Raw genomic sequence first — 10867 nt, 5'->3', positions numbered from 1 at the left:
ATTTATCGTTTTTATTTAAATAAAGCAGATTTCTTTTGCACATGGATCACAAAACAGAGGTCATATTTATTCTCCAGACTGGGTGGTAGGTGTGTGTGTGTGTGTGTGTGTGTGTGTGTGTGTGTGTGTGTGTGTGTGTGTGTGTGTGTGTGTGTGTGTGTGTGTGTGTGTGTGTGAGTGAGGGGGATTGGGGGGGGTTCATGATATATTATTAATTAACTTATTTAACATTCATTTACATGGAGCAGTAAAATTACATCTCTATAGCAACCTGTAAAACACAGTAATAACACAGTGTAACATTTGGGAGGTGAAGCTCAGTAATTAAGGCATTGGACTCTTAAACAAGAGGTCACAAGTTCAAATTCCAGCCCCATCAAACTTCCACTAGTGGGCGCCTTAACCCTCACCTGCCCAGATGTAAGTAGTTCTCAATAAGGGCATCTGAAAAATGCTATAATTGTAAATATTTATACCTATAGACATTTCACCAGAACGTAGCAGATCTTCTGTGACCCAGAAACCTCAGCTTTAAACGTCTCTGTCAGGTTCCACAGCCTGCTGTTATCACAAATAAACATCATTATTTAGCATGTGTGTGTGTGTGTGTGTGTGTGTGTGTGTGTGTGTGTGTGTGTGTGTGTGTGTGTGTGTGTGTGTGTGTGTGTGTTATAGAGACAGAGGAGGAAAGAAAGACAAACCAGATGTTGTGGAGGACTGGGGCAGATACGCACAGGTGAACTGGATGGACAGATGAAGAAGAGGAGGAAGAGGAGTAGGAGGAAGAAAATGGAGTCTCTCTCTCTCTCTCTCTCTCTCTCTCTCTCTCTCTCTCTTTCTCTGTCTCTTTCTGTCTCCCTCTCTCTCTGTCCTTCTGAAAGGACGTGGCAGAGGAACAAAAGGCTCTTTGGCCAGGCCTCATCAATCCCCACACACAGGTGCTCAGTGACACAGTGGATCTGTGCACGGTGTTTATATCTCCCCTGGTTCTCTCTGCTGTACGGAGGAGAAACACTCGTCTGATTGGAAAACCATGTGAGCATGTGGAAGCCATCAGAGCATGGCCGAGCCGGCACTCCTCCCTCCCTGTCCCATCACCCCCATGCTGTCTGCGGCCCGCAGCTTCCTGTTTCCTGCCCTCGAAAAACAAATGAGTTGAGAAGGCAGAAAAAAGAGAGAAAAAAGGGTAAAGAAGGAAAGAAGAGAAAAGGGGAAGAAGGGAATCCCGATTCTGCTGAACTCTGATTAATGTCTCAAAAAACTGGTGACTTCCTACAAGGGGCTTTCCCACAACAACGCCTGGCACCAGGATACACATAAATCTGTCAAAAATAAAACCTCAGGTAGTGTAGGATGTGTGTGTGTGTGTGTGTGTGTGTGTGTGTGTGTGTGTGTGTGTGTGTGTGTGTGTGTGTGTGTGTGTGTGTGTGTGTGTCACGTTGGTTATAAATTGGTAAACTCGTTGAAAAACAAGTGCATATTAAACCCCTGAGGATGTGAATGCATGTATTTTTGTTTTTGTCCTTAAACCCTTGCATGAACCTTCTCCACTCTGATATGAGTTCTTCAGCCAAACATGTGAAGGTTTCACAGTAAAATTGATATCTTATTGATATCAAATTCACTCCTGGGAAATTACGTTATATTTGGTTGACCATTTGAAAAACCATTAAAATATTTACAACAGAGTGAATTTATTATTCTAATATATCAAATAAATATATCCTCATATCCCCAAAACAGCTCTGAAGCATCTCAGCCTGGACTCCACAAGACCTCAGAAGGTGTGTGGTCAGCAGCCTAGATGTCAGCAGGAGATCCTTTAAGTTCTGCAAGTTGAGAGGTGCAGCCTCTACAGATCAAACTTGTTTGTCAACACCTTGACCTCTTTGTAAACTCATCTTCTCATCTTCTACTCATAGTGCACTCTGGTGCCATCTTTTCTACAGGTAAGTCCACAATATGGAAAAAAAAAGGTCATTTAACTGACAAGACCACCTTCTTCCATCTGCTCCTGATCCAGTTCTGATGCTCACATGTCCTTAATAGGAGCTGGGTGGGGAGCTGCACATGATGTGTGGTGTACAGGCTCAGCATGGCTTCTCTTGTTGTTCAGACTTTTGTCTAAAAGAACCATCAACATTTACAGCAGTTTGTGCTACAGAAGATCTTCTGTAGGACCAGATGGATCTTCTCTCCACAAATGCATCAGAGAGCCTCATATTCATGACCCTGTCTCCGGTATTTTGGTTCTCCTACCTTGGAGCACTTTTGGTATGTACTTACCCCTGCATACCACCATAAACTCCATGCTTCCTGCTGTTCTGGAGACGCTCTGACCCAGACGTCTAGACATCACAATTCAGCCCTGGCTAAAGTCTTTCAGACCCTTCTCACAGTTTGTTTTGTGTGTTAATGTTGTGTGTTATTGTTGTATGTTATTGTGTTGTGTGTGTTAGTGTGTTGTGTGCGTGTTAGCATTGGTGTGTTGTATGTTAGTGTTGTATGTTATTGTGTTGTATGTGTGTGTTGTGTGTGTCAGTGTTGTGTGTTGGTGATTTTCAGTGTAAGTCAATGTAAGAAGTCTCTTGGTTTCTCACTGTGTGAAAAACTACAATTGGCTGTTGTAAGATGAGTGTGTTCCTTCAGACAAACACACGCACACGCACACACACACACACACACACACACACACACACACACACACACACACACACACACACACACCGACTCCATGAAACACCAAAAAAAAGAACAAACCAGTAACGCTGAAATCCTTCCATGAATTTACAACCTCACTGAGATACACTTCGGAGGAGAGAACTTAAACACAAATGCACATGCACACACACACACACACACACACACACACACACACACACACACACACATATGCACACAAATGCACACACACACACACACGCACGCACACGCATACACACACATGCACACACAGGCATACACACACACACACACACACAGACACACACATACACACATGCACACACGCACACAAATGCATGTGTGTGTGTGTGTGTGTGTGTGTGTGTGTGTGTGTGTGTGTGTGTGTGTGTGTGTGTGTGATAAGTAATAAAAGACAGAAGTGTGTTCTTACTGTGTCCTCAGAGGGTCGAGTGGATCTCCTGATGAGAGGAGAGCAGTAATGGAGTAGTGGAGAGAAGCTGCAGGATGGAACTCGGATCCTGTGAAAGAAATCAGACAGGAACGCTGATGGACTGTGGGATTTACTCTGGGAAGTCCTCGGCCCACCTGACAGGAAGTCCACACTGACCTGCAGCTTCCTGGGGAGCCAAATAAGGGGTTTCCACACCTGAGTTATGGTGAGGATGTTCCATAATGTTCCTCAAACCTCCACCTCAGTGTTTCTTATCTCAGCTGTGTGTTATTGTAATAAAAAATCACAGAGTTCATCATATTCTATAAAATACACTTAATAGATTATTTATTCACATAAAATTCATCTTTTTTTTTAAATACATTTTATCAGAAAATAATATATAAAGTATAAATATCAAAAAAATCCTCCCATCTAATAATTATAATAATATATATTTTTATTTAATCATATTATACTGTAGAGTGTGTTAGAGAAGTGAAGAAAAGAGTGCAGGCAGGGTGGAGTGGGTGGAGAAGAGTATAAATATAAATATAAACATAAACCAAACCACTCTCTGAGGAACACTCTCTCCGAAGGAACATGCTCCCTTAGGAACACTCTCTCTGTGGAGCACTCTCTCAGGGGGAACACACTCTCTGAGCAACACATTCTGAGGAACAATTTCTGAGGAACACTCTCTGAAGAATACACTCTCTGAGGAACACTCCCTCTGGGGAACATTTTCTCCGAGGAATATTCTCTTAAGGGAACACTCTCTCTGGGGAACACTCTCTCTGGGGAACACTCTCTCTGAGGAACACTCTCTCAGGGTAACACTCTCACTGAGGAACACTCTCTTAGGTGGAATACATTTGGAGGAACACTTTTTGAGGAACACACGCTCTGAGGAACACACTCTCTAAAGAACCTCTCTCTCTGGGGAACACTCTTTCAGAGGAACATTCATCGAGGAACGCTCTTTTAGGAACACTCTCTAAGGAACACTATCTCTGAGAAACACTCTTTCTGGGGAACACTATCTCTGAGGAACACTCTTTCTGGGGAACACTATCTCTGAGGAACACTCTTTCTGGGGAACACTCTCTCTGAGGAACACTCTTTCTGGGGAACACTCTAACTGAGGACCATGCTCCCTTAGAAACACGCTCTCTGAGGAATTATTCCTTGAGGAACACTCTCTCTGAGGAACATTTTCTCTGGGGAACATTCTCCGAGGGACATTATCTCTGAGGAACACTCTCTTTGGGGAAAACTCTGTCTGGGGAATACCCTCTTTTGAGGAACACTCTCTATAAAAAAAATCTATCTGAAGAACACTTTCTCTAAGGAACACACTCTCTGAGGAACAAACTCTCTAAGAAACACTCTCTCTCTCTCTCTAAGAAACACTCTCTCTGAAAAACACCCTCTCTGAAGAACACTCTCTTTGAGGAACACTTTCTGAGGAACAGTCTCTCTGAGGAAGACTCTCTCTGGGGAACACTCTCTCCAGGGAACACTCTCTCTGAGGAACACTTTTTGGGAAACACTCTTTCTGAGGAACACTCTCTCTGGGGACCACCCTTTCTGATGAACACTTTCTCTGAGTAACACTCCCTGGGAAACACTCTCTCTGAGGAACACTTTCTGGGGAACACTCTATGGGTAACACTCACTCTATAAACACTCTCTTTGAGAAACACTCTCTCTAAAGAACATATTTGGGGAATGCTCTCTGAGGAACACTCTTTCTAAGGAACACTCTCTTAGAAGTACACTATCTCTTGGGAACACCCTCTCTGAGGAACACTCTCTCTGGGGAACACTCTGTCTGGGGAACACTCCCTCTGAGGAACACTCTCTCTGGGGACCACCCTCTCTGAGGAACACTCTCTTTGAGGAACACTCTGTGGTAAACACTCTCTGAGGAACACTCTCTGGGGAACACTCTCTCTGAGGAACACTCTCTGGGGAACACTCTCTCTGAGTAACACTCTCTGGGGAACACTCTCTCTGATGAACACTTTTTCTAAGAAACACTCTCTCTGAGAAACACTCTCTCTGGAGAACATCCTCTCTGGGGAACACTCTCTCTGAGGAACATTTTCTGTGGAACGCTCTCTGATGAACACTTTTTCTAAGAAACACTCTCTCTGAGGAACACTCTTTCTGGGGAACACCTTCTCTGAGGAACACTCTCTGAGGAACACTCTCTCTGGGGAACACTTTCTGAGGAACACTCTCTCTGAGGAACACTCTCTCTGGGGAACACTTTCTGAGGAACACTCTCCGGGGAACACTCTTTTTGAGGAATACTCTCTGGGGAACACTCTCTCTGAGAAACACTCTTTCTGAGGAAAATTCTCTCTGGGGAACAATCTTTCTAAGGAACACTCTCACTGGGGAACACTCTTTCTGAGGAACATTCTCTCTGGGGAACAATCTTTCTAAGGAACACTCTCACTGGGGAACACTCTTTCTGAGGAACATTCTCTCTGGGGAACACTCTAAGGAACACTCTCTCTGGGGAACACTCTCTCTGAGGAACACTTTCTAAGGAACACTCTCTCTGGGGAACACTCTCTGAGAAAAGCAGAAAACAGAAGGTGGAGAATTCTTCTAGAACTTAAATATTTTATATAATTTTCACATGAAAGTGCTGGAAACAGAAATGTGACTTTATTCACTCCAGAGAGAAAATAAGAATAAATGCATTCTGCATTCTTTCTTCACGTTTTCATCACATCCTGAAATCTCTGAAACTCACGTGTTTTTAGGTTCCAGGTGTAAATAAAATGAAAAAGATTCACGGCAGAAATTTTTATATTCCATTTTAAACTTTAAAACATATTTACACGTTGACCTGCTGCCCCCTACTGGTTATGGAGCAGAGTGACAACCAGTCATTAGATCCGGAGCTGGAACACAGGGACACAAATCACTCTCTGCTTTTACTCTCTGTTCTGATCAGGGAACCTCTCACAGACATCACACTGATGTCCACACTCATTCTCCATAATGTCTCCATCCATCAGAGTAGAAATAAATACATTCAATACATACATTTAAATATGATTCCAAATAAAGCACTTTTTGTTTTCAATCATATAAGTGAACTAAATATCAATCTTGTCATAGTGTCTGTCTGCCTGTCTGTCTGACTGACAACCTGTCTGTCTGCCTACCTATCTGTCTTAATGTCTGTCTATCTATCTTACTACCTGTCTGTCTGCCTTACTATATGTTTGTCTGTTTTCCGTTCTGTCTGTCTTACTGTATGTCTGTCTGTCTGTATGTCTACCTCTCTACATTTCTGTCTGTGTGTCTGTGTGTCTGTGTGTCTGTGTGTCTGTATGTCTGTCTGTATGTCTACCTCTCTACATGTCTGTCTGTGTGTCTGTCTGTCTGTGTCTGTCTGTCTGTCTGTCTGTCTGTCTGCCTCTCTACATGTCTGTCTGTGTGTGTCTGTCTGTCTGTATGTCTACCTCTCTACATGTCTGTCTGTGTGTCTGTGTGTCTGTCTGTCTGTCTGTCTGTCTGTCTACCTCTCTACATGTCTGTCTGTGTGTGTCTGTCTGTCTGTATGTCTACCTCTCTACATGTCTGTCTGTGTGTCTGTCTGTGTCTGTCTGTCTGTATGTCTACCTCTCTACATTTCTGTCTGTCTGTCTGTCTGTCTGTCTGTATGTCTTCCTCTCTACATGTCTGTCTGTGTGTCTGTCTGTCTGTGTCTGTCTGTGTCTGTATGTCTACCTCTCTACATTTCTGTCTGTGTGTCTGTCTGTCTATATGTCTACCTCTCTACATTTCTGTCTGTGTCTGTCTGTCTGTCTGTCTGTCTGTATGTCTACCTCTCTACATGTCTGACTGTGTGTCTGTCTGTCTATGTGTCTACCTCTCTACGTCTGTCTGTGTGTCTGCCTGTGTGTCTGTCTGTGTGTCTGTCTGTCTGTATGTCTACCTCTCTACATGTCTGTCTGTGTGTCTGTCTGTCTGTGTCTGTCTGTCTGTCTGTCTACCTCTCTACATGTATGTCTGTGTGTCTGTGTGTCTGTCTGTCTGTTAGTTAGTTAATAATTAACAGTTTTGTTTGTACACATCAGCGCTGATGTAACGTGACATAAGTATCTAAAGATCGGTGCAAACCTGATTCGACAGACAGGAAGTTATTTTTTACAGTAATGATCATTTGTTTTAAACATCTCATGACCGATAATTGGATTTTTTGTGCATTTTGAATCGTATCACGTTGTGTAATTATTTATTTGTATTCAATGGAAAAATCCTTTTATGGTCTTGAATGTGCTGCTCTGAAACTTCCACTTGCCCGCTATGATGACGTTTTGGCAGCTGAACAACAAACAGTGTTTGGGTTTGATCCCGACTGGCGGCGCGGCCTGACACTAGTGCACTAGAGTCGGCGTTGAGGACTCGCCCGAGGTAGTGCGCTTGTGTAGTGAGTGTGTGTGTATTCGGGACGCCGTGCTGGACTTCAGTAAGCAGGACAGGTAGAATTGGAGGTGTCCGTGTCGCGGCTCGGTGTGAGACAGAACTGATCTCCGGGTTTCTTCTCACATATACACACTTCACATCCTGCCTGAAGGAGTGCTGCGGAGTGTGTGCGAGAGTGTGTGTAGGAGCTGGTTGGTGTGTGTTACTGAGTTTGTGTGTGTGTGTTGCTAGCAGGCTATAAGCGTTAGCATCGCTGTTGGAGGAACGACCTTAATGACGCCGAGTTTTTCTGCCCGCGCGCTCACGACGCCTTTATAACGGATCGTGCGCGCGCCCCTGCGTGTGAGTGAGTGAGAGTGAGAGTGTGTGTGTGTGTGTGTGTGTGTGTGTGTGTGGGTGTGGGTGTGGGTGGAGGTGGAGGTGGAGGCAGTTCTACAGCCGGGTCAGGGGCTGGAACTCTCGCAAGCCTTCCTGCAGCTCGCGCCTGAAGGGGCTGCTGGTTCCAGTCTTCTCCATGAACATGAGGTGGAGTTAGAGCTCAGAGCTGTGAGAAGGTCGTCATCATCATCATCATCATCATCATCATCATCATCAACATTTATCATCATCATCACCACTATGTTGACCTGCTTCTAACTAAGCACAATTTATTTCTTCTGAATAATAAATAGTGCAATCCAGGTGACACCTCACACCTTCTCACGCCTTCTCACGCCTTCTCACACCTTCTCGCGCCTTCTCACACCTTCTCGCACTTTCTAGTCTGTATTTATATTTACTTTATCTGAATATCCGTGTGTGTCATAAATCTGCTTTTTAACGTTATAAATCCCAGTAATTGTTGGACCTGACATCAGAAACGTGTCTGAACACTACTGAGTTGATCTGGAGCTCGTTTTAGATGTAGGTTCTGGTTTTGTGGTTTGGTTGAGGTCTTTTTGTGGATGTGTTGAAGATCAGAGACCCAGTGAGAGATATTTGATGTCAGATCAGGGAGGTTTTTCAGCACTTTATATAAAAATACAGAAGTAAACACGTGTGTTTTCTCATGTCCCAGATAAAGCTGGAGAAGAACGTTGTGAGTTTGTGTGTGATGAGACTGAATGAAGAGCAAGTGAAGTTCTCTGCAGGGTTTGCACCGTGTTGTTAGTGTGTGTGTGTGTGTGTGTGTGTGTGTGTGTGTGCGTGCGCGATGTTGCACTCCTCCATCTGCCCTTGAAGTTTTTGTCCGGTCCAGAATCTTGAGTGCAGTGGATCAGTGGACAGGACAGAGGTGCCCCGGCGGTGGTGTGGTCCAGTCCAGTCTGAGTTGCTTCATGAGATGAGAAGATGAACGGAGAGGAACAAGCTGTCGATTTATGCTATGTCAGAATGAAAGCGTCTGATGAGGACCGCACCACGGCGCTCATCTCTGAGGAACTCGTCCTCCGGAACAGCACCAGGATCATCGACGAGGACGCGGGAACGCCGGACTCTGGTCACCAGGAAAAGAGGAATAAAGACGAAGTGCCGACTCGGAGGAACAATGGAACCATCCTGTCCATGGCGTTGAACGTTCCTGAGGAGTGCAGTGTGCAGGATCCGGAATCGTGTTTTTCCGTCGGAAGTGCGAATGGCGATGAGGACATGGACATCGGTGTGGATTTGAGTTTGGATGAAAGCGGAGTTTTGGAGTCGGACCCGGACCCAGAGAGCAGCGTTGTGGGTTCTACAGATACTGTAGTGTCTGAAACAAAAAAGGATTTGGACAAACATTCAGAACAACATCCACTGAGTTCTTCTGACAATGAGGCTCCGCCCACATCTCTATCATCGCCCATGACTCTGCAGGAGGAACCGGGACCCAAACCTGGAGCCAAGAGGGTCACGTTTCCCTCAGACGAGAACATCGTGTCTGGATCAGTGGAACCCAAAGACCCATGGAGACATGGTGAGTTCACTTTATTACTTTGTTTCTCTCACACACACACACACACACACACACACACACACACACACACACACGCACACACTCTCTTACACACACACAAAAACACACACACACACACACACACGCACACACTCTCTTACACACACACAAAAACACACACACACACACACACACACGCACACACTCTCTTACACACACACACACACACACACACACACACACACACACACACACACTTAACACTACAGGTGAGGTGAGCCTCTGTCTATTTATGAAATGCACCTGAGCAGGTGGAAGAGGAGACATCTGAGCTTGTCTCATTTAGTTCTCATTTCTCCACTTCTACACTCCCACTCTCCCTCTCCCTCACTCCCACACTCTCGCTCTCCTTTACTCCCACACTCTCACTCCCGCTCTCCCTCACTCCCACTCTCTCCCTCTCCCACTGTCCCTCACTCCCACACTCTCCCTCTCCCTGACTCCCACACTCTCACTCCCACTCTCCCTCACTACCACACTCTCCCTCTCCCACTCTCCCTCACTCCCACACTCTCCCTCTCCCTCCCTCTCCCACTCTCCCACACTCTACCTCTCCCTCACTCCCACACTCTCCCTCACTCCCACACTCTCCCTCACTCCCACACTCTCCCTCTCCCACTCTCCCTCACTCCCACACCCTCCCTCTCCCACTCTCCCACACTCTCCCTCTCCCTCACTCCCACACTCTCCCTCTCCCACTCTCCCTCACTCCCACACTCTCCCTCTCCCTCACTCCCACACTCTCCCTCTCCCACTCTCCCTCACTCACACACTCTCCCTCTCCCACTCTCCCTCACTCCCACACTCTCCCTCTCCCTCACTCCCACACTCTCCCTCTCCCTCACTCCCTCACTCCCACACTCTCCCTTTCCCACTCTCCCTCACTCACACACTCTCCCTCTCCCACTCTCCCTCACTCACACACTCTCCCTCTCCCACTCTCCCTCACTCACACACTCTCACTTTCCTTTACTCCCACACTCTCACTCCCGCTCTCCCTCACTCACACACTCTCCCTCTCCCACTCTCCCTCACTCCCACACTCTCCCTCTCCCACTCTCCCTCACTCCCACACTCTCCCTCTCCTTTACTCACACTCTCTCACTCCCACACTCACACACTCACCCTCTCCCACTTTCCCTCACTCACACACTCTCCCTCTCCCACTCTTCCTCACTCCCACACTCTCCCTCTCCCACTCTTCCTCACTCCCACACTCTCCCTCTCCCACTCTCCCTCACTCACACACTCTCCCACTCTCCCTCACTCCCACACTCTCCCTCTCCCACCCTTCCTCACTCCCACACTCTCCCTCTCCCACTCTCCCT

The 10867-nt window shown here is 46.1% G+C and overlaps 1 protein-coding gene across 2 annotated transcripts in view; it reads left to right on the top strand.

The window, feature by feature from the left end:
• The first annotated feature begins 8283 nt into the window (after positions 1-8283).
• ppp1r37 (protein phosphatase 1, regulatory subunit 37) overlaps positions 8284-10867 on the top strand; it is a 20045-nt gene continuing 17461 nt past the window's right edge. For both annotated transcript variants that reach the window (XM_083552911.1, XM_083552910.1), the window contains exon 1: positions 8284-9500. In XM_083552911.1, the coding sequence (XP_083409037.1) occupies positions 8900-9500 (601 nt within the window). In that variant the 5' untranslated portion in view covers positions 8284-8899. The remainder of the gene's footprint in view (positions 9501-10867) is intronic.

The sequence above is a fragment of the Silurus aristotelis genome (genome assembly GCF_946808225.1).
Source record: "Silurus aristotelis genome assembly, chromosome: 10".
Classification (NCBI taxonomy): Eukaryota; Metazoa; Chordata; class Actinopteri; order Siluriformes; family Siluridae; genus Silurus; species Silurus aristotelis.
This window is presented reverse-complemented; position numbering and strand designations above follow the sequence as displayed.